We start from the raw sequence: 23,247 nt of genomic DNA on the forward strand, positions 1-23,247 counted from the left end.
TCACTTAAATGTATGGTGCCCTTTTCGCGAGGTCGGAGATTGGCGGCAAAGCACACGTGATGACTATACGTGTACACTGCAGGCTCATCTGCGCTGCTAAATAAATTGGAATTCGCCGTGTTTTAGAGGACACGGCAGCCAGCAAAACTATGCGGCGAAGTAAATTTATAGCTTTCGGCTCATTGTTCGATTTTCTTTTTAAAGAAAATATGACGTGAAATTTTCTTATCTCGAAGTTCGCGTAAATTGAGGGCACGAAAAAGAAAAAGGTTTTGCAGTCAGGAACATTCTTGTGCGTGCGGTGTACATAGACAACAGAAGCGAGAAAACGGGATACGCGGAAAGGATATATCTGTCCTTTAGTTTCCCTGTCCCGTAACAGTCACACATTTATGATGCGATAATCCTCCCATATGTTGCTAGAATATCATGCGGTACGACGAGACGCGGAGGTCCCGGGCATTTATTGGCTATAGAGAGATAGGTCACAAGAGTTATCCGAGAGCTTTATATTTAGGAACGCATTCACTTGGCTATGTTTGTTGGGACCCAAGCGGCTTGCTTACGCATGCGGAACACCAAGCCTCTAGACCAGGGGTCTCAAACACGCGACCCGCGGCCCTCACATGAGAGTCTTCATCCCACATATTTTTTTTTTTCTTAAAAAGTATGATCGTGGGCTAGAGAGGCATGACTGGTATAAAGCATTGTTTTCGTGAGGCACCCCATGTGGTCCCCATGTGTTCTAACATACCCTTAAACAAAAACTATATTTCCAAAATAGCGTCCACATTTTAGTCATTCTGGTGATCGATATCGCCATGTTGTAGGAATCCTGGCGCCAAGTCTACTTCAGAAATAACCCGCATATGAGATATGGGAAAGGTTTTCTTTCAAATGGTAACGTTTACTTACAATCTGTACAAACTTCAGGGGAAGATGGTGGCGTGAAGTGATGAAAAATATTGTTTAAAACAGGAAATGTTGCTGCAGCCAGCGTTTCAACAAGTGGACATGTCGAAACGTTAGCTCCAGCGACATTGCCTTCCAACGATTTTTTCGTCACCTGTGCTCCTTCATGTTGTTCACAGTACAAGTAACTTCACACACATCATCACAGAGAGCGAAGAGGAAATCCATGGAGCTGAAGCACGTGAAATGCAATAGCGAAATTACACTCACACTGTCCAAACGTATGGGGCAGCGGCTGGCGTCGAACTTCTCACTCTCCCCACACTCGCTGTAGTGCGCGCACTGGTCTCCGCACCAGCCGCAGCGCAGCGGGTCTTCGTGACTTCGCATGCACTGCGAACACGTGTCGTAGATGCTGCATGAACCGACGGGAAAGCGCACCACCTGCAAGCAAGGGACACGCCACATGAGACAACGCTTTTCTGTTCGTTTTATTTCTCGCGCGTTTCTTTCTGTTTTCGCGTCCACCATTCACACTTGCGGAAATTTACGCGCGAATCGCCCGCAGCGCGGGTGCAAATAACGAGATTGAAATAATTGTCTCAGTGTGTGCAAACGATAGAAGCGTAAAGTGCACTATAATGTGGAGTAATTCAGTTAACCTTATCGTGTGGCGTGAGCAATACGAAGGTTGTCTTATTTAGGCGAAAAAATAAGCGAAAGTATAACGCGCCATTCAAAGGATCTGGAATCTAGTTCATTCGGCGACATAGATTTGTAAGTCGGAAGAATTAAAGATACTGTGCGTCGCAGAAGCTCCACCACACAGAATCGCACTAAGCAAAGTTTTGCCGCAACGCTATTTTTCTGTTGTCTATCTCAACCGCATCTGCATAGGGGCTTCTGAGCTTTTCGTGTTTTCGTCTTGTACACCCAGCGCTAGCCCAGTTATCTACTTCGCCGCAGATAAGAACTTCTAGCCCATTCGGTTAAACTCTACGCCTCTCGCGTGTCATTTATCTCCATCTCGCCATTTCGACAGCCTCCGCTCTACTGCTTCTTTTCTTTTTTCAACACTTTCTCTTTTTTATTTCATTACGCATTGCACGCACAGCATGGACACTACTCCAACATCGAAAAGCACGCGTTCCTGATGCTCGTAAAATGTCGAGGCTCCCGTCAGTTGTTACGTGCAATCACTGTCCAGAGACTATATATTCATTCACGTTGTACCACATGCGTGTCCGCTGCGATCATATGCGGCGGATTTCATGAGTCGTACACTTTTGTCACATCATCGTTTTGTATGTATACGTTAATCCTGAATGACGACACAACGTGTTGAAGTCGCTCATCACTTGTGACCATGCGTTATTCAACCTTGCTTATTTTGGCGTCAAGGGAAAACGGCATTCAGTATGATGCAAGAGTACTCAAAGAGATGCAGCAACAACAGAACTACATCATACATTGTCGAGGGCGGCAGAATTTTCGCGATCATATATATATATATATATATATATATATAGATAGATATATATATATGGCTGGCCTGGCGGTTCTGTTATCTACGTTATTTGTTTACATTCATATTTTCTTTTCTCTCTATTTTCTCCGATCCTCATTTCCTCTATATATACCCTCCTCCCGATGAAGTAGGCTGGCGCTGCGCCCCTGCAGGTGGCAGTTATCAGCTTGCTCCTTCCCTATTTCTTCTGTGTCCTGGTGTGCTTGTGTATGCATGTCAAATAATAATGATAATAATAGTATCATGGCTACGATTTAAGTCTCTCGGTTCCTATGTATCTTTCTTTATTTTCTTTTTTTTTTTAGTAACGTTAATGTGTAAGTCGGGAAGCAATATAACACTTCTTAACCGCTACCGAACCTAACACCGCTGTTCAAACTCCACTGCAGTGCAAAGAAAACTAAAATACTTTCCCCTAAAAAATTACAATAGGAAGATATGATTACGAAAACGGTTAGTGGACTGACCTTATCACCCATGAGGAAGTAGCCGTAGGTGCCGTTCGTGTCAACAGCCGTGGTCTTCCCAATGGGAATGCCTTCGCCGTCGGAGAGGTCCTTCGAGAAGAGCAACTTCGACGACTCGCCATGAAGAACGTACTGCGACGAACAAAATATCATATAATGATGGTCACGTGGCTCCATGCACAGTCGGCTTCGAAGAAGAAGGAACAGGAGAGAGAATAAAGACAGGGATCCCCTTAACCAGAGTAGAAATTCTAAACCAGAGAGAGAGAATGCTTCAATGAAATGATAGAGATGCTAGCCTGGCTATTCGCCTGACATGCTGCTCCAGGTGATGGGTGATGATTATGATATCACGGGAAATGCAGTTTCGTTCACGGTTACCATGCGTGAATCTATTGTACATGTTGACCTTTTGTACATTTTGATGCTTTTTGTTTTGTACATGTTGATGCTTGTTGTTTGACTTATTATTTTGGAATTGTTTCTTTTGTATTTTTTGTATAAACTGGAGGAGTATATACACCTCCAGTTTGGAGGTGTATATATGTATTGCTCCCCTTAGTCAATTGTTTCTTTTGTATTTTTTTTTCTAGTTTGACGTATATATATGTATTGCCCCCCTTAGTCAATTGTTTCTTTTGTATTTTATTCCAGTTTGACGTGTATATATCTATTGCCCCCCTTAGCCAACTGTTTCTTTTGTATTTTTTTCCAGTTTGAAGTGTATATATGTATTGCCCCCCTTACTCAATGCCCCCCATGGGGCCTGTAAGGTACTTTGACATAAATAAATAAATAAATAAATATATGCACTGATAAACACATAACAGCACGTACAGCCACACACACACACAGATTACACTGTTTCAAAATTTCACTTAAGGCACGTGGCCCGCTAGAACGCCAACAGTGCTTTCGTGGCGCGTAACGCACAGGTGGCGCATTGGAATGGACCGAGAATATGCCGCAGTTCTGAGCAGTTATAAACTAGTATGCCGCCCTACATTCGGGAAAGGGGTGGGCGAGTTTGATAGTCAGACGTAGAAAGAAAGAGAGAGAGATTTATATAATAATTACTACAAGATATCGTCCCCTGTACTTTCCCTGTCTTGATTGTCTGTTGGTTCTCATTAGATTGTGTCTAACAAAGAGAAACGAGCCCTTAAATTCCCCTTCTTTCGTTGGCTCAGCAACACGCAGTTTTAAAGAAATACACTGGGTACCGGACTGCCTCTATGTCGTCTCTGTTCGTTGGTTTGTTTGTTTTTTTATTATCATTATTATTGGTCAGGATGTCCGTTCGTGAGAGAAAGGTCGTAAACTATGAAGTCGGTTCGCTTATCGCAGCTGTTCCGAGAATCTGAAGCCCGCGATAAGATTTCCGGTTCGTAAGTTTATTGTCGTACTCTTTATAGCATACGAACACTGCGCACGACGAAGATCAGCGACGAAGACAAAAAAAAAACCTTGAAAGGTATAGCTCAAAAACATGCTACATTCTTTAAGGTATCCATCACATTCGGCACCACCGCCTTGTTGGCACACTCGCCACTTATACCTTATTTCGTGCTGTTTAAAGTGACGGCTTTCTGTCTCATCGAGCGTCGTCCTTCTGGCGGACTCCCTCTAACACTACTCGCATATTCAAAATAAAGCCTCTTCTGGACGTGCTCAATGCACGAGTCAAGCACAAAGTAACGGGCCCTGAAAGCTAACTCGTGGTCAGGAAAACACTTCTCTGCACAGCGCTGAAGGCTACAGACTAGAACACGTCGTAGTCAAATAAATTTTCATTCATTCATTCATTCATTCATTCATTCATTCAGTGTTTCTGGACAAGGTATTGCCAACCTACAATTTTCTTTGGTGCATATATACCTTGTATAGGAATCCCACGTGATCGCCCACCCAAATGACGGTGGTGCCGTTCTGCTGCATGACGGTGACGGACGTTGCCAACCTTCTGTCCAATGTGATGGCCGCTGTACCAGTGAGCGGAAGCATGCCTTCGATGTAGTTGTTCACGCCAGGCGAGCACAGGATGTCGCCGCCTGGATTCTGGGACAGGTAAGAGAGGCCTCCAGCGTTATATATATATATATATATATATATATATATATATATATATATATATATATATATATATATATATATATATATATATATATACAATGGTATAAAGACTGCGAAGCTTCATATATTCCCGAATCCGGGAATTTTAATCAACGTCTTAGACGGCACCGGAATGGCGTGGCCAAAGGACATGTAGCCTCAAATGCACTGGCCGAATACAGCGTCGACACAGGCCACACAAATGACCGGACATCAGCACAAATCGTCGCCACGGAAAAATCATTATCTTCTCTCCTGCTACTGGCCGGCATCGCTGTACCTTCAATCTACTAATCATACACTGTACTGGACAGGCGGCAACATGGCAGAAGAGTACGCAAGATGCTTGCGCAATGTAACCACAAACAACATAAGGACGGTTTTTCGTACATTCACTTCATCGTGAACAAGAAACCCGTGCGGTTTTGGAAACGTCTGATTAAACAGTCCTATTTGCTTTTGATCCTGATTTCGGCGAGTGTTCAGCTTCTTCTACAATGTTCGCTCATCGCCAGACAATATTTCGTGGAATCCTTGGCTATATATATTTCGTCTACCTGTGACGTCATCACGACGTCAAATGGCTACGTCATCACGTGATGATCGTTTCTTGCGTCACTCGTGTTGACGCCGCCGACGGTCACTTCCGCCTTTGTTGAGGCATCTAAGGTTTTCACCTTAAAACGAGAAAACATTCGTTTCACAGCCGAAGGTGACGGCGCCCATGTGTCGAACGTAAACTAGCCTAGGTGCGACAAGCTCTTTAAGCTAGGCAGTATATAAGATTTACAAAGGCGTCACTTACGTAACGGGTGCACTTCAGCTCCGCCTGCGGACTGTGGAAGAGCCGCGACAACTTGGCCTTCGACGTGGCCTGGTTGCAGTTCTCGACGGTTTTGCGGAACGCATCTTCGACGTGGTCCATGTCGAAGAAGCACAGCGCGGACCCTTGGCTCGGGTCGTTAGTGTCCATGCGGCCGCCGAAGGGACTGCCGAAGGCCACCGCGAGCACCTTCGACATGCCCGAGGGCCCCAGCGACGCGCTGGTCGCGATGGTGTACCGCAGGCCGGCGTCTTTCGGACACTCGATGGGTATCTCCATGTACGTCAGGAAAGAATCGTCGCTCTCGCATACGCGCGCCAGCCGCGTCTCGAAGGACTCCAGGGAGGCGCCCTTGTTCTGCACCGTGACGAAGTAGGCGAATCCGTTGTGGCTGAAAGCGTACACGTAGGTGACGCGGTACGACTTCTTCCATCGCTCGTTCACGTTCACGAAAGACACCATAGACGGTTCGAATGCGCGCAGCTTGAACGAGTCGGACTTCTCCAAAACCCTGGCGGACACGGCGTAAGGGTGGTACTCCAGGGGTCTGCCGTCGTACGTGGAGCCAACGAACAGCGTCCCCGGGTTACCGTTGAAGAAGGCGACAGTGCTGTCCTTCGAGGCCACGTAGTTGACCGCCAATTCGTCGTTCATAAATTTGCTTACGTTCAGGCCACGCAGGGGCTGGTGCCAGGCGCAGATGCCCTGCGACGTGGTTCCGCAGGCCAGGACAACCGCGTGCTTGCCAAACTGGAGCAGTACTCGGTTGTCGTTGTCCGTCAAGGTCCTGCTGTCACTGCACTCTTTGGGATACGGAGGACACATGACACTGTCATTTTTGGGACCCGTCCTGTGTGTGGCCTCGAGCGAGAAATTGTCCGCGGAGAGCTTGTAGAGAGCGTTTCGTCCGCCGACGATCACCGCGTCGCCGTTGCGATCCAGGGTAATGTATATCACATTTTGCACGGGCCCTCCGGGAGCCTGGAAGAGCCTGATGTCAGCGGCGTTACCGCTGTAGGCGCACGCTAACAACGTCACGGCCCCCAGAAGCGTCCATCTCGATCTTACACAATGCGTCAACATTGCTGAGCAGGCTCGACGCACGTCGGAGTGCTTCGCTCGGTCAACTAAGGTCATAACCGGCTGAGTCCAGAGTTCCGGGCCATCCCTGCGAAAGGAAAGAATGAAGTTGGAAATAGTGAGCGCAAGTGCTAGAGTCCTTTTTCGCTCTTCCCGAGTCTTTGTAACAATCGTCTTCACAATATTCGACGCGCATGAGCGTTGTTGCAATTCTACACTGCATTCGCACGCCACAACATTGCGATTACGCCTCTGCGTTGCCCACTCATTTTTACTTAATCTTTATCAGGCACCGTTGCTGTTCAGTTGCCGTTCACCGAGCTGATCTATAACCTAAGAACATATTCCAAAAATGTGGCAACACTCATCCGGCATGGTGTCTATAGAAATATGCGAAAAGCCCAAACACGTCACATGGGTCGCATATACTGCAGCCGAAAGTATATCTGCACACTATGCGCCATAGGCGCGTCGCCGCAAAGCATCGTACCCGTAATAATAATTGTCGAGGTTTTACGCGCAAAAACCAAGATACGATTATGAGACACGTCTTAGTATGGGACCCCGTATTAATTTCGACCGCCTGGGGTTTCTTAACGTGCATCTAAATATGAACACACGGTTGTTGTTTTCTATTTTTTTTTGCATATTGCACCCATCGAAGTGTGGCCGCCGTGACCGTGGTTCGAACCCGCTGTCCTCCTTCTTAGCAACCCAACAGCTTGCATGCGTAGGGAAACACCGTAGTAATGTCGACAGTTATTCGCGAGTTCTATGCGTTTGGCCAAACGGAAACTTTCACGTGCGCACGTGAACCACGTGACAAATGCGGATATTCAGCAAGAAAGCAGCAGCAGCCACCACAGTCTAAAGGATTCACCGAGAAGGCTTCGCTTCGGAACATATTCCACGTTAGAGCGACCTCGCGTAATGTGAAACACAGCTGCCGTTCACGTGATTTGTTGTTTTCCACGGATATACAAGGCCATGAAGGAAAGAAGGAGCGACACCGTAGTGCGTGTCGCAGCCATCTCCAGAACACGTGCTCTAAACACCGCTCGCGCCAAAGGAAACCGCGTGGCATCTGGGTGCGCCCGCGTAGTGCCGCCGGAGGCCCAGATTTTCGACGCCCCGGATGGTTCCGGCCGGGGTCATCGACTCGTGCTCAAGTGCAGCCGGGAAAGCAAGAAGTTACACAAGCTCGCGCTGCACGCCTCCTCTTTTGTGGGACCCCGATAGTGAGGCCGACCTGAACGCCTGCCTATATACGCCGCCTACTGCGCTATTCAGAGTGTATTTGGTTAACGTCACATCCTGAGGGCCACGCAAAGTACGCTGCAGAACAGCTGCACCCTGTATTTGACCCGGACAGCGAAAAGACATCTATGTTTCAGACATTCGTTCCGTATCGTATAAAGATGTATCTGTACATGAAGTTATAAAAGAAATATTAGTTGTTTAGTTAGTCTATAGTTAATGAAACTATCAGGCGGTCAGTCCCTGATGCATTCGCTTAAGGCGACTCGAAGGCTAAAGCCGCCTTCTTTTTCTTTTCAGTCGATGTATTGATTCCCCCCCCCCCCCCCGACCCCCTCCGAATGCTGTCTGATTCTACCATGGTTGTGCATAGCCTCCAGGATCGGCGGCATTGCGAGCTTTCTGCACCTCATCTAGTTTTGCACTCCCTTCGTGATCGCCCAACCTTTGACGAAGCGACGATGCTATGTGATGAGGTCATCGTATGACGTCATAGTGATTTCATGATGACGTTACAATTTTTTGTGACTTGTGACGTCGTGGTGGCGTCTTAATATGGTGACGTCATCACGTGATCATGATTTTTTGCATCACTCGCGTTGACGCCGACGGCTAATTTTCACTTTTGATAAGGCATCTAAGGCTTTCGCCCTAATAACAATTACCCCTCCATCCCTCGCTCCCCTCCCTGTCAGCTGACACTGGCCACGAACGCGATCAGGTAGCAGTCGCGACTGACGGCTGCGGAATCAACTTGACGAACAAACAAAATGCAAACGCTACCATGAGGAAAATGTCTCCGCTACCCACCGATGCATTCAACCGCTAAACTCGAGGTCGCGGGTTTGACTCTCAGCCCTTGTGGCAAACTTACATCAAAGCGAAACTCGTGAATGAAATTGCTAACTAAAGATCGCAGTAAAACACTGTAAAACATACAGTCTTGCGAATGAAATTATATTAATTCAAGAGAAACATGATGCGCTATTTACCCGCATGCATACCCTTGTTGTAGACAGACAATGCTGTATGTATGAATAATGAGAGCGTCGGAGCGGTAATCTTTGTTAGATTATCAATGGCGTCTGTAACCTGAACTGATGCATCACATGCAAACACTTTCCCAATTTTCACAAATACTTTCGTTAAATCGGACGCCTCGTTGCTTTTGAGATTTCTACGCGTTAGGTCCACGAATTTGTGTCGGCAGACTGTGGCTAAATCGAAAATGTCGTAAAATTCAGTTTCCTCAAATCGAGGCTTGACAGTATACGCCGTAATGTCGTGTATGGCACAGAGGCAAGCATACCGCCCCCGCAATTTTCGCGGAGCCAGGTTTGGGCAATTCTGCACGCAACATGGGAGCAAAAGTATGGCCGATGAATGTAAATATACACAGAAGGCGCACAGCCACTTCGGGGCACCCCAGTAACAAAGTCGAAAAAAGCTGTATATAAGAAGGAGAGCTGGTGGAGGGGCGTTGGCTGAGAGGTTCGCTCTTGCGTTCGCAACAAAAGAGAAAGCACAGGGGGCCATATGGGACTATGCATTTTATAGCCGACCCGCTACGGGGAGCCTGCTATGCGCTAATCCTGGGCGCTATTGGCACACAAAGCCAGAGCATTCCTTAAACATCTCGCGAGGGCCGGCTGTTGCTTCACCGATGATTGATGCACGCCGCCCTTGTTGGGGCCCCCATTCAAGCTGTGTTTGTTTTGTCCGACGTCAATTCTCTCTCCCATCTATTTATAAATCGACTTTTTAGACTTCTTTCAGCGATGTGATCTGGTCCTTATTGCTGGATGAAAAGGGCGCCTGTTTCTGTCCTTGTTTCTTTTTTGATGATCGCTCCGCTGTCACATTCCGAATTATGGAACGTACTTCGGGCTGGCGCCTGGGCACGAGCAGGAGTCGAGGCCCGTACGTACTCACGAAAACGTCCCTGTATATCAATTCACAGTAATAGGTGCCAAACAATAGCGACAGCGAATACATGGTAAATGGTTTCGAAAGTATTAAATGCGAAACATTTCTTAGCGAACTTTTTGTCACGGTGTTTGAATAGAGTTTCGCATTGGGAACACAGCTAGATGCAGTCGAACGAAAAACACTGCCAGGCAACATTTGCAGAGACAGCTTGTTTTCCCGCGTTTCTTGCTTTCTGCTTTCTTTATCACTGCTGCTTTATTCACTGACCGACGCATCGTTTTACCGCACGTCAGTGGTGACGCATACTTTTCACCGTGAATTCAGGATAGCGAAATGGGCGAGTTTGGCCGAAGTTCATGCTGTACTACGGCGCAAGTGCGTGAAGGTGTTTTGTTAGATGATGGCAACGACGCAACTTCGAGATCTAGCGATCTCGAAAGCGACCTTAAAGGAAAGGACATGATTGCTGCTTTTTTTTTTACTTCTTTCATCTAACCGCACCCCCCCCCCCTTTTTTTTTTTTTTTTGCCGCGGTTTGGCGTATTTCGCGATGGCTGTTTTACTACGTGAGAGGAATACCTGTACACATGTTTATACCGATTTCCAGCGATAGACACGCACGACAAAGCACATACGTCGAGGCATCGATTTCATTTTACGTCCACTGAGTGCGTGACGAAGTCACTCTGCTGTGGCCAGTTGCACTGCGTCGGTGAAAATGCGGGAAGGGCAAACAGCGGTGACAAAATATACCCATGAAAGTCGAGAACGGGACATACGGGGTGTCTTCTTTTTATCTCTTTTTTTTATGACGCAGATATTGACCGCGCGGAGCTTTCATATACATTCTGTTTGCTGGCGATATTGGACACGCTGCTGCTCCGTTGTATAGGGGCTTCAAATGATGCGCTTAAGACGACACCGTGTTTTTCCGTTGGCACGTGCAGTCGGGTGGAGGTGCGTTGTTTTTAAACGCACCTGCACCCGCCTCCACTCATATTCTGGGTCATGCAGATGATATAGCATTTGCATGACCCAGATTGAGTCAACGGCAGTTGTATGTTTCTGAATATGTATACATAACTCCCTCCGGACGAATTAACTGAGCTATATGGCTACGAACACCAGTTTTGTTTGCTTTGCTTTAGCAAGCCGGGCCTTTTCTTCTTCGGTAGGGGGGAGGGGGTGCATAGTTTTTTGAGTCAGCTAAGGGGAAACCACCGCCTTTTTCTGTAACATTTCTTTCCTCATGATCACAGCATCAAGCCTCAAGGTATTTCTTATATATATATATATATATATATATATATATATATATATATATATATATATATATATATATATATATATATATATATATATATATATATATATATATGATAACGAGAACTTCTTCTGGCTACCGTAATAAAAATTGTGAAAGACTTCGTACTACAATATAGGAAACAAATATTTATTTTACCCTGACAGTTTCGGCTGGAGGACCAGCCTTCTTCAAAGGATGTAAGTGAAATGAAACGGTCATTGCCGAACCCGCTGCACAAGGGCCGCCCACCCAGTTTGGGGGCCAGACAATACTTTCAAAAAAAAAAGAGAGAGAAAATATAGAAAAAGGAAGCGAGACCTTATAGAAAATATAGAAAAGGAAGCAACAGTGACAAAACGAGGGAGGGAAAGAACAGCGGCAGGAGAGGCGGCGGGCTATGCCCGTCTTATCTTCGTACGGTAGATAAGAAGCGGCGTGAGCAAGGGGAAAAGACAAATGCCGCTTCTATACATCACACACGCGGCGTACAAGTTCAGATGGCTCGGCGGTTAGCTCGCGGCGCCGGGCCGTGTACACACATACGACCCGCTCCAGCTGTGGGAAGACTCTGGCCACAATACAAGGTTAAATGTGCGCCCCCCCCCCTTCCTTCTCGAAAAAAAAACGAAAACAAAATAAAGAGTGGAGCCGGCTGATACATGTGGTGCCGACTGGGTCTGTTTTCACGCGCTCGATCGTTTCCTTAGCGGCCCGTGCGTCTGGACTAACGTGTGTGTAAATAAATTAATTCCCTTTCTGGGCGCTACGATTGGTCACGGAGGCACGTCAATCGCCCAGGGCTCTCGTTGATTCCGTGGGAGAGTGATTTGAATTTGTTTATGAAATATGACTCCCGCTGTTCGCGCTACCGTGTGTTCTGGAAGCCAGGGGCGTAGCCAGAAATTTTTTTCGGGGGGGGGGGGGGTTCAACCATACTTTATGTATGTTCGTGCGTGCGTTTGTATGTGCGCGTGTATATATACGCCAGCAAAACTGAAAAATTTCGGGGGGGGGGGTTGAACCCCCCCCAACCCCCCCCCCCCCTGGCTACGCCCCTGCTGGAAGCCGGATTGTAGAAGTGTAACACTTATGTGTTCAAAAGAGTGACCAGGCAGATTCATGTGTTTGGAAAACGGCAAATTAGGTAGGCCTTTCACGTGTGCCCTGTGGTTGTTAAAACGTAAACGGAACGCGGTTTCTGTCTGTCCAACATATTCCTGCTTACACACTTCACAGCGAATTTTGTATACCACATTGCACGAGTCGCAATTAAGGTCGTCTTTAATTTTATACTCAAAGTCCGAATAGGAGGCTTCGGCCGTATTTGTGGTCACCATATGTTTGCACACCCTGCAGCGAGGTTTCCCGCATGGTCTACAGCCCTGACGGTGGTCGGATTTGTGTGTTTTCGCCCTGACCAGGAAGTCTCTCAGGTTTTTATTTCTTCGGTAAACCACCTTGGGTGGGGTTTGAAATACGGTAGAGAGTCGACTACTCTGTTGAAGTATGTTGAAGTGGCGGCTTAATATAGAGTTTACGCGAGGGGCTGCGGCGGAGTACGTGAGAACTAAATTTGCCCCTAACATTCTATCTTTATTTCCGTCCCTTTCTTCCATTGTGACCCCTCGGTCCAGGGAGCGAGCGCGCTCAATTGCATTGTCAATAATTTTTTCGGGGTACTTTTGACGCAGGAATGCTGTTCTCAGTTCCTGTGCGTGGGTGTCAAATTGTGTAATTTCAGAGCAAATTCTTCTGTATCTGTGGGCTTGAGAGTAGGGGACACCTGTTTTGCAGTGGCGGGGGTGACTACTGTGGAAATGCAGATATTGTTGGCGGTCAGTTGGTTTTTTATATAGGGAGGTGGAGATGCTGGTGCCACTGACCGATACAGTGACATCCAGGAAATGAACACTCTCCTGCGAGTACGTGTGTGTAAATGTTATCGAAGGGTGCAGGGAGTTGAAATCAGAGATGAATTTTGAAAGGCTATGCTCACCATCAGCCCATACGAAGAATATATCATCAAGAAAACGTCGGTAGAATATAGGTTTGGATGGAGAACTGTCGAGAAAAGGAATTTCTAAAGATGCCATGAAAATATTTGCATAGTTCGGGGCCATTTTGGTTCCCATGGCAGTTCCGTTGACTTGTAGGTAATGTTTGCGGTCGAATTCAAAGTGATTATGTTTAAGTACAAGATTTAGGAGCACCTCTAAAGCGCTTTCATCGCACTCACTTGTCGATTTACTTTTTTCATAGGCTGCGATTGTGGCGGCGATTCCTTCGGTGTGGGGAATGTTGGTGTACAGCGATGAGACATCCATGGTGACCAAATAGCTTCCTAGCGGTACAACAAGATTTGAGACTTCTCGAAGGAAGTGGCTGGTATCTTTGACATATGATGGAAATGTTTCTGGGATGTGCCTAATGAGAGAGTCGATGAAACTAGAGATTTTTTCACTAGCGGTGCCATTGCCATTGATATATATATATATATATATATATATATATATATATATATATATATATATATATATATATATATATATAGATATATAGATAGATATATATATATATATATATATATATATATATATATACATATATATATATATATACATATATATATATATATATATATATATATATATATATATATATATATATATATGTGTGTGTGTGTGTGTGTGTGTGTGTGTGTGTGTGTGTGTGTGTGTGTGTGTGTGTGTGTGTGTAATAGCGCCTTCATGTACACGACGCTAATTACTTAAACAAGTGCAACGCATTCTAAAACAGAACAAAAACACAAGGCATTGCCTGACTCATACGTCCCAGAGACCCTTCTTGGTGGGCATAATTCATAGAACTATTCCTCAGTAAATGTATTTCGCCTATTGGCTGGTTAAACTCCGTAATGATATGCCGATCATGTAGATTAACCGTAGTTCGCTCTTACGAACAATGATATAGGGTGAGAGATTTTGTGACTATATACACGCCCTGTTCTCTACATACTACATCATGGACGGCGATTTTGTAGCGACGCGACTTTTCCGATACGCTATTCCTTTTCCCTTTCCGACAGGAGTCAGAGCGACGCTTCAGCCCGCGCTGTCAACGGTGTGAACCAGCCGCGAACGGTGTATTATAAAGAATGGCAGAGAATAGAAAGCATCGCTACGAAATCGCAGAGTCTGAACAAGCTGCAACATCCGCCTGAACTGCGTGTGGCTTATATATAGGTATGTCGACAGGTATACACCAAGGACACCACGACTATGCGTTCTGTACGGATCTTTCCTCTACAGAGTTGCGACGTGATTTGACTGGCTCCACCCGGAAACGGCGTGTACACGATGGAGGCCATGAGACACGCGTCGATATCCCCAGGGCCTCAACTAAATGGCCCTGTGGCTGTATTGATGAAACGCCTGCCGTGGTATAGCTTAGCGGCTCAGGTGTCGCACTGCTAAGTCCGAGGACGTGGGTTCGATACCCAGCCACGGCGACCGCATTACGACAGGGGCGAAATGCAAAGAACGTCCGTGCACTTAGATTTAGGTGCGCGTTAAAGAGCCCCAGGTGGTCAAAATTAATACGGAGTCCGCCACAACGGTGGGGCTCATGATCATATCGTGGTTTTGGCACGTAAAACCCGAAAATTTAATTTGTTTAGCTGATGAAGCTTTCAGAGGCCGCCTTCAGTGACATTGCACGTCTATAGACTCTCGAATTAATGATATACGTTTCCTTATTAACACCCCATGCATTCAAGAAAAAAAAAATCTTTGTGAGTACACCGCGCGCCTTGATGGTGAATTTTAATCTTGTCTTCTCTGATGATATGCGCAACGTAAGAACTTGTGCAAATTTTCTATATTTTTCATATGAACAATACAGCGTAAAATGTATTTGGGAATACAGCACGTCGTACCGCCGGCGTTAAGCCTTGTTGGCGTGATGAAATAGAAACAAAAACTGATTCACAAACATTTTCTTACGCAAGTATTCCTTCTCTCAACCGGACACTAAGATCACTAAACTGGGCTTTTCAAAAGCTTCGGGACTGAACGACGAAAATTATCGTTTCTTTTATCTCCTCGTCATATCTCCTGCCCTTACCCTATCCCCCAGTGCACAATATCCAACCGGACTGTTAACCTGGTTAACCTTTCTTTAATCTCTCGTTTCTCTCTCTCTCGTACGAAGAGTTCAAGAATATAAGATAATTTTTTTTTTGTTTTAAGCCAAAAGTTTCAGGCCACGACTATTGTAACTACAGTCATTAAGCACTTTCAACAAAGCTAACATAAAATGGTCTAAAGTTCACGAGGATCCTTGACTCTCTTTGTATTAGAGTCATTGTTCCCACATCTATAGTACTCTCGAATGTTCTACTACAACGTGACCAACAGCGCAAATCGTACTTATCAAAAAAAAACAAAAAAACGATAGAAATGACACTGCAATAGCAGCGCGCATCCTGCAATTCCAGCTAAACATTTATCATTGTACCATTCATCATTACTTCCACAAAGAAAATAAATTATAATGTGCTGTTATGCCGAAATTGTAGGCGCATGCACTGGAACAACTCCAGATTCGAAACTCTTTTCCTCAATGTCAAGCCTGAGCACACACTTGTCATTTACGGGGTTCGTTCACAGACATTAGTTCGTTTCGGTACTAGAGAGTCATTATCGCCTCGTTAATGACACAATCACACGTCAGTATTTCAAGCAATTAATCGCACATACGAGGAGCTACATTTCCCATCCTGCCATTGGTGTTCGGTTGTATCATTACAACGCGATTACGTCTTGCCGCACACGTCACCGCAATATCTTCATTGACGAACGCCACGTGTACATTCATTTCCTAACATAAATTTCATTATCAATAGCTGAAATGTACACGCATCCGAAAGAAAAAGAACACGCATAAGCAAGTGTCACATTGAAATGGAAACATAGAGTGCGGTGGGCAACACAGGTACACGATCAGCATTCCACGGAATTTACGAGAGCGCATCGAATCACGCGGCTACAGCCACGTCACCTCTAGTACAGAGTCACGAAGGTGAGACATGTCATAGCCAACGCCTCGTCGCGTTTTTGATCACTTCAGTTTCGAACTTGTTTTACTGTCTGTCTGCAACGTATGAGACCTGCTACGTCTACCATCCAAATGCAGAGCGTGAAATATAAGCCCGCGGCGTTGTGCGATGTCATTTCGTATCGGCACAGAAGCTTGGAAGGTGTGGCAACGTATAGAAGTCTACAGGGAGAGAAAAATAATGTACTTCTCGATGCTTTAAAATGGTTCGCATAATCAAGTTGCCCGCACCACCGTGGTCCGCACCGGGGGCGTAGCCATAAATTTTTTTCGGAAGGGAGGGGGGGTGCAACTCCCCCCCACCCCCGTGGTTACACCAACGGCCCGCCCGTTTCGACACGCTACTCTCAATGGCAGAAAAACAAACATCGAAACGATTCCTCCCCGAACAAACTCTTTCCACCTGCTTTCCCGCCAAAATTCCAGGAATACATCGAGCGTGACGTCATCGCAGGAGCCCGATTTGTTCGTTGACCTCAGTACCGGCGGCGCCACGAAAATGGAGTTGCACCGGTTGCACTTTTTTTTTCACCAGCCATCTTTCGTCGACGATGACTGGACGATGACCAATCGAGTGTGCGCACCGGTGTAAGAAAAAGAGGCAGGCGCCGTGAATGACGTCATGATCCGGGAATGAATCGTGCGTGATGCTTCTGAATGGGGTACACGAAGGAGAGGAGGGGGCTCGCCATTTAACTGAGCGCGCGTCGCCGGCCGTTCCGTCCTCGCTTGTGCACGCGAGAAATAAAAACAGCGTGTAAAACCGGTTCTTTCTTTCGCTTCGCCACACGCCTTCTTGGCGCGAAGAAAGAAACGATACAGCGGGACGGAAGATGTGTAACTAAAGCGTCAGATCGTCAAACGGTCAGGTTCAAACGTGTTGGCACGCGAATTATAGGTGTCGCGAATGACGTTACTGGAGACGACACGAGTGCCGGCTAATTGTCAGCTGATTCGTAGCAGCTGATAGGTTTTTTTTTTTCCCTTTATTTTGGAAATGTCTTGGAGGCATAACATTACCAGCTGCGGACATCTGCCTATACACCTAATCATAGACATCCTGTGGGCACTGCGGTTGATCAAACTAGTACAAGGTAATAAGTGTTACAACAACACCTTCTGTCATCTTCCAGCTATGCGAGCTATGGTTAGTCGGTGCTATTTGTATGTGAATACAGGAACAAGCTGAAAGAAAGCACACGCGTTCGCACAAAAAGAAAAGGAGAAGGGGGGGGGGGGGAGGCACGCCGCACTCCTCCCTGATACCTCGTCCTTGCACTGCGTTCTGATCGTAAGGGCCTCAGTGGGAGGGGGTCGGGAAGAGAAGGGGGCCACCTCCGCAGAGAAACGCAGTTGCCCCCTCCCCTCCCCCCCTAAATAAGAACCCTGAGCACGCGTATGGCTGAAGCGTACTTAAGAGTCTTTGCTCCGTGGACTTTCAATGGAAACATGTTCCACTACTTGCGCATTCGTACGTTCATAGTGCATTTATGTACACATTAGATAAGTCATATAGACTGACAGCAGACAGCCTTCATACCATATACAAACATTTTGCAGGCGCATGGTGACCGCAATCCGGCAAGCGACTAATTGCATCAATCACAAATTAAGTTTTTAGTATATTCCGCCATTTTCCGCCAAGGATCACAACCACGTCGCAACAAACGCCGTCGTATAGGACACCGCATCAAGTATCGCGTGTCACCGGCTTTAACGTGAAAGCTCGCAACGTGGTGGCGCTCCGCTACGGCTTACGTTAGGGCGCGCACATCGAGGCACCCTAGCTTCCGTAACGTCGCAAGCGTGAATGCCTTTAGTTTGGCGAGCTGAGTCGGTATTTCGGGGGCCGCGACCCTGGCTTCTTGATGACTAGGTAATAATTGTTTTGCGCCTCCTCCACTGCACCGTTTTAGCGAGACGACCCAACGCCGCATTTTCCCTTTCGCTCCAACGGTCAAAAACTTGGAAAGCCGTTGGCGTCGTCTCTACTCTTGCGTGTCACGCTCTTCAAGGGCGGCTGCAACTGCGTTGCACACTTGGCTGCGCGTTCGCTCGCGTCGACACGCTGCAGCCTTCGGGCAGGCAACAGGGTGAGCGGAAGCCGGGAAAAAAAAGAAAGTCAGCGGAACTTCGCTATACACGTCCGGCCGGAAGCGGAGCTCAATGCGGACGTTTGTATCTGCTGCACGCAACACCGATGGAGTGGAGAATTTCGTGACCAATGTACCATACAGCTCCCGGCTCGTGATCTGCGAGCCAGCCGATAACGGAAAAGATGCTTGCACGAAGCAGGCGAGAAAAGAACAGTCTTGTACTCGGCTGGCCCAGATAAACTGCACCGGAAGGGAACGATGTATGCAATTCGCCGGCGAGGAAGATGGCAGCCACGCACGCGCTCAGAGTCTGGCGTTTCCTCTTTTTTTTTCACATCCATATTACTCGAGACGAATGAAACAGTCGCGTCCTGGATTGGTCACTCGCGGGGAGTTCGTTTCGAGGATGTCTTAATTGGCTAAAAGTCAACGGAGGTGGGTGTGACGAAATATGTTGACCACGTGACCTATTGTCGTATTTTTTTCACGTTGCGTATACTTACCGAAGTAGAGTCAAACGCCTTTGATTACAAAACGCTCACTATATACCTTAAAAATACTTCGTTATAGATGTAACTTCACTGGGAAGGTCGCGCACCGTAACGACTGCAGAAGCAAAAAAAAAAAAAAAAAGCCGGCACGTAAGGAATGCTTCATTATACGAGTTATTTCGTTATAGAGCTATTTCTTGCAGAACCCGTAGCGTCATTGTTATTGCAGTCTGAACAGCGAAGCTTTGTTCATCGTTCGACTCCCATAAGGCATCATGGCTGTCACGTGACGCAAGAACATCGCGTTTGTTGGATGGGCATGACGTCAACACCTCGTCTATGAAACACGACTTAGTGAAAGACTTCGTATAAACTTTATATCCCAGCTGTATTTCGAAGCGCATAGACTTTATATCAATATAAAAGTGATCGGTCAAAAACAAGAAGGATTCTTCGTTTTAAGTGCTAAGCGATAAGCAACTTGTAACGAATAGTTGTGTGTGTTTGGGAACTTAGTAATCTTATTCCTTTATATACCACCGTTGTGGCTCAATGGCTATAAGGCTTTCTTTTGCTAATGAGCGCGAGTTCGCGGGTTCGACGGCCGCCCGCGACGCGGGACTGCACGCTAAACAAACCCAAGTGGTCAGAATGATCCGGAAGCCCTCCAAAATGGCGTCCTATAGCTTGCAGGACAGTGCTGCAGATTCGAGTTGTTAAATCCCAGAACTGAATTTTAATTTGTAATGCGTCCCTTTAACAGCCTTAAGAAATTGCTGGCGCTTGCTGGTCGTATTCATTGTACAGAGCTGCTTGAGATGGCCTTGCAGCCAGACTGATCCTAGAGGACCAGCTTGCTCTAATACGCCAAGCGGCTGTCTCCGTAAGGATCCTGGATTAGACGAACGTAGTGTGGAGCGACTCACCTGCTCATTCCCTCTCTCTTAAAGGGACACTGAAGCGAAACAATGAATCCGCTTATATTGATCAATTGTACTCTGAGAACTCTAACCTCGTTAACTTCACCATCATTAATTGCTTTTTTTAATAGAGGAAAAAACAAGGTGAAAATTTTATTTCTTTTTTTTTTCGCGCCGGAATCTCCGCGCATGACGTCGCAGATTTCAAAGTGTATTTTTCGTATTTTGGCCAAGTTGGCTCAACGAAACTTCCTGGAACACGTAAAGCATATGGCTCCCTCACAGGAAAGACAATACACTTCATTTTTCTACCGATTAGGAACTACGTAGGACCTGGTAGACGCCGTCGAAATCTATGACGTCACGGCTTTTGGTGCGGGAAATTAAAGGTGTCGTCGCCACCCGCATTTTCTTTTTGCGCGTTTTCTCCCATGCCAAGCGTCTTCTTGCGCCAGGCGTGATGATTTTGGATTTCTGAAAGAGCGACTTACTAATATGAGCAAAATCGCTTTTCTCTTTAGTGTCCCTTTAACATGTGAACGTTGCAGAAGTGTCATGCGCATTCGTTCACTAGAACTAGCTACACCTTCGACTGACCACCTAGTCCTAATGTGCTTCATCTGACTTCATGTGCTTGTTTTCATCATCTTTGTGTTCACATTATTTATATGTAATTACAAATCACTTTAATCCCATATGAGTCACATCGGTCTTGTGTGACGGCACCTGGAAATACAACGGAAGAGTGCCACAAAAATTGAGGATGCGCTACTTCCTACAACGTGAGTAGCTCATGTACGCAGCCATTCATTCGTCATTCCCTTCCCATTTCCTAAGGCACCGACGGCGCAGCTGGCAGCGTCGGCCGTCACTCTGTGTCATCGCTATGCTTACGCAGCGGCCGTAATTCAACGCCAAACAGGAAGGTTTGCTGCTGTTGCGTTCGGTCACTAACGATTGCATCCATTGACTATGGAAAGGTAAGCCAGGCCTTAGCGAAGCCGCGCGGTCTTCACTGATGATGGGACAATGTGCGCGTTATCCCTCCGGTGTACGGGGCCGGAAGACACCCTATCGCTCAAGAAAGGGAATTTATCCGAAATGTCAGCTTTCTCTGTCCATTTCGGACATTCCCGCAAGGCCACTTGAGGTGCCGCATCAGAGGGCGAGGTCTCTGTGTGGCTTGCAAAGGGACCGACGCAAGAAAACCAGTATTCTGGCACACGTCGTGTACGATATTACAAGAACAACCAGCAAAAGTTTTGCGGCATCAGCTAAGATGAACAATGTTACTCGCGTGTTCAAGGTTACTGGTGAAATAACCTATAGCCTATTCCACTGGTAATCTTGAGCACGCAAGTAACCTACTGGACGAATTAGTAGGACTTCCAGTAGGAATTTGTAGGACAATACTGTACTTCGTCCAGTATTGTGCGTCCTTTACACTGACATTGTTTTATCATTCGCATCGCAGTTTTGCTCATGAAGTCTTTATATAGTTTTTTACTTATCCCAGACTGCCTAATTCTCTGGCATCGCAACACGCGGGCACAGCCGAAATTGATGCCATTAAATCACACGACGCGCTCATAACAAATCAGATCAATGGCGTGTAGACTATACCGATCCGAGAGATATATTTTTTCTTAAGTCGGGGTAAACAGCATGTGTCAAGGTGGGAAAGAACCAACGTATAACCTCCTTGGAAAAGAACCGGTATTTCTTTACGGAAGGCAACAAGAAGGACGGTGACTCATGCCTGACCACGGTATGCACGCGTTACATTGCCCTCAAGCCTCACAACGAACTCGAAATCCCCGGAGCTTGCATCGGCGACCGGAAGATTAAAGAGGGAGGCTTCCGCGGAATCGATAGTAGAGGTGTGCACGGGCTCCGGGTAGCCCGAAAGCCCGAGCCCGACCCGCGGGCCGGGCTCGGGCGGGCCGACGTATTTTCACCTCGGGCCCGGGCCGGGCTCGGGCTACATGGAGTTTTATCGGGCCGGGCTCGGGCCCGGCGCAATGCCCGACTCAAGCCCGAAATATAGAGAATGAGCGGGAATTGTTTTCCAGCACGCATACAGCGCCTTTTCCGCAACCGCCCTTTACCGCTTTTCCTTTCCATTCGCTACTTTAAACAAAAGGGGAGCAGGTAAAGCACTGCCTCTGCTGCACTCCGACAAACAGAGAAGTAACTCCACCTGAGCTAGTGACGGCGCCACGCGACTGTTCGCGTTAGATTTAAGGCCAAATCGCATATGAGTGAAAATGCACGCGACAGCGACGAGCGACCGATCGCCTTTTCGTGCAAGCTGACGCTTGCATGGGCATACCCCATACACGTGACGGCTTTGGCGAGCGAACTCCATTGTTGCTGGCATGAGGCCGTCTACTTGTAATTTGTCATCTGTGTAATAGAGACTGTTCGTCGTGTGTCGTTTGATCATATTTGATATGCTCAATAAAATGCCAAATTACCGGAAAACGATGTTTTGTTTTCGCAGCGAACCTTCAAAAAGCCGGGCCGGGCCGGGCCCGGGATTGTGTTTTCGTACGTCGGGCCGGGCCGAGCGGGCTCGCAGCCCTTTGCCGTCGGGCTCGGGCGGGCCTTCGACAAAGTCAGTGGGCCCGGGCCGGGCTCGGGCTCGGAAATGTGGCCCGTGCACAGCTCTAATCGATAGTGCTTCCCACGAAAGAAACCACTGCAATAAACTCCAACAGAGAATTAAAAACGTTACAAGCAGGTTCGCTGGGGCGGCACAAGGACTTTTTTTTACTGAGGGTAGCGCTGTGTTTTGACAATTTTTGCTGTAAAGGCAAGTGGGAAGGGGGGGGGAGGGAGGCGAAAATTTTAGGGGGCTGCCGCAACCCCTCTCCCACCCCCACCCCTCGCCTGTGCCCCCGTCTGGCGTCGCCCATGCAGGTTCGTCTCTAACCCTTATACCTTAGCTGAAAATGGCTCACCCGGCAGGTCACATCTTCCGTGTGCGTCATTTTCCAAGGGAAGTAGCCCTCTGTCATTACACTGTGAACCAAGAAGCACCGAGTAACCATCTGCCCTTCCAAATTCTCTTTCTTTCTTTCTTTCTTTCTTTCTTTCTTTCTTTCTTTCTTTCTTTCTTTCTTTCTTTCTTTCTTTCTTTCTTTCTTTCTTTCTTTCTTTCTTTCTTTCTTTCTTTCTTTCTTCATTTCTTTTCTTCTTTCTTTCTTTC

The 23,247-nt window shown here is 46.9% G+C and overlaps 1 protein-coding gene across 4 annotated transcripts in view; it reads right to left on the reverse strand.

Annotated features, from left to right (window-relative positions):
• LOC119396274 (hepatocyte growth factor receptor) overlaps positions 1 to 23,247 on the reverse strand; it is a 59,648-nt gene that overhangs the window by 28,001 nt on the left and 8,400 nt on the right. For all 4 annotated transcript variants that reach the window (XM_037663416.2, XM_037663415.2, XM_037663418.2 and 1 more), the window contains exons 2-5: positions 5,825 to 7,010; positions 4,786 to 4,965; positions 2,908 to 3,039; positions 1,183 to 1,356 (exon numbers count right to left, since the gene is read on the reverse strand). In XM_037663416.2, coding sequence (XP_037519344.1) covers positions 1,183 to 1,356; positions 2,908 to 3,039; positions 4,786 to 4,965; positions 5,825 to 6,979 — 1,641 coding nt within the window. In that variant the 5' untranslated portion in view covers positions 6,980 to 7,010. The remainder of the gene's footprint in view (positions 1 to 1,182; positions 1,357 to 2,907; positions 3,040 to 4,785; positions 4,966 to 5,824; positions 7,011 to 23,247) is intronic.

This window comes from Rhipicephalus sanguineus, chromosome 6 (genome assembly GCF_013339695.2).
Source record: "Rhipicephalus sanguineus isolate Rsan-2018 chromosome 6, BIME_Rsan_1.4, whole genome shotgun sequence".
Lineage (NCBI taxonomy): Eukaryota > Metazoa > Arthropoda > Arachnida > Ixodida > Ixodidae > Rhipicephalus > Rhipicephalus sanguineus.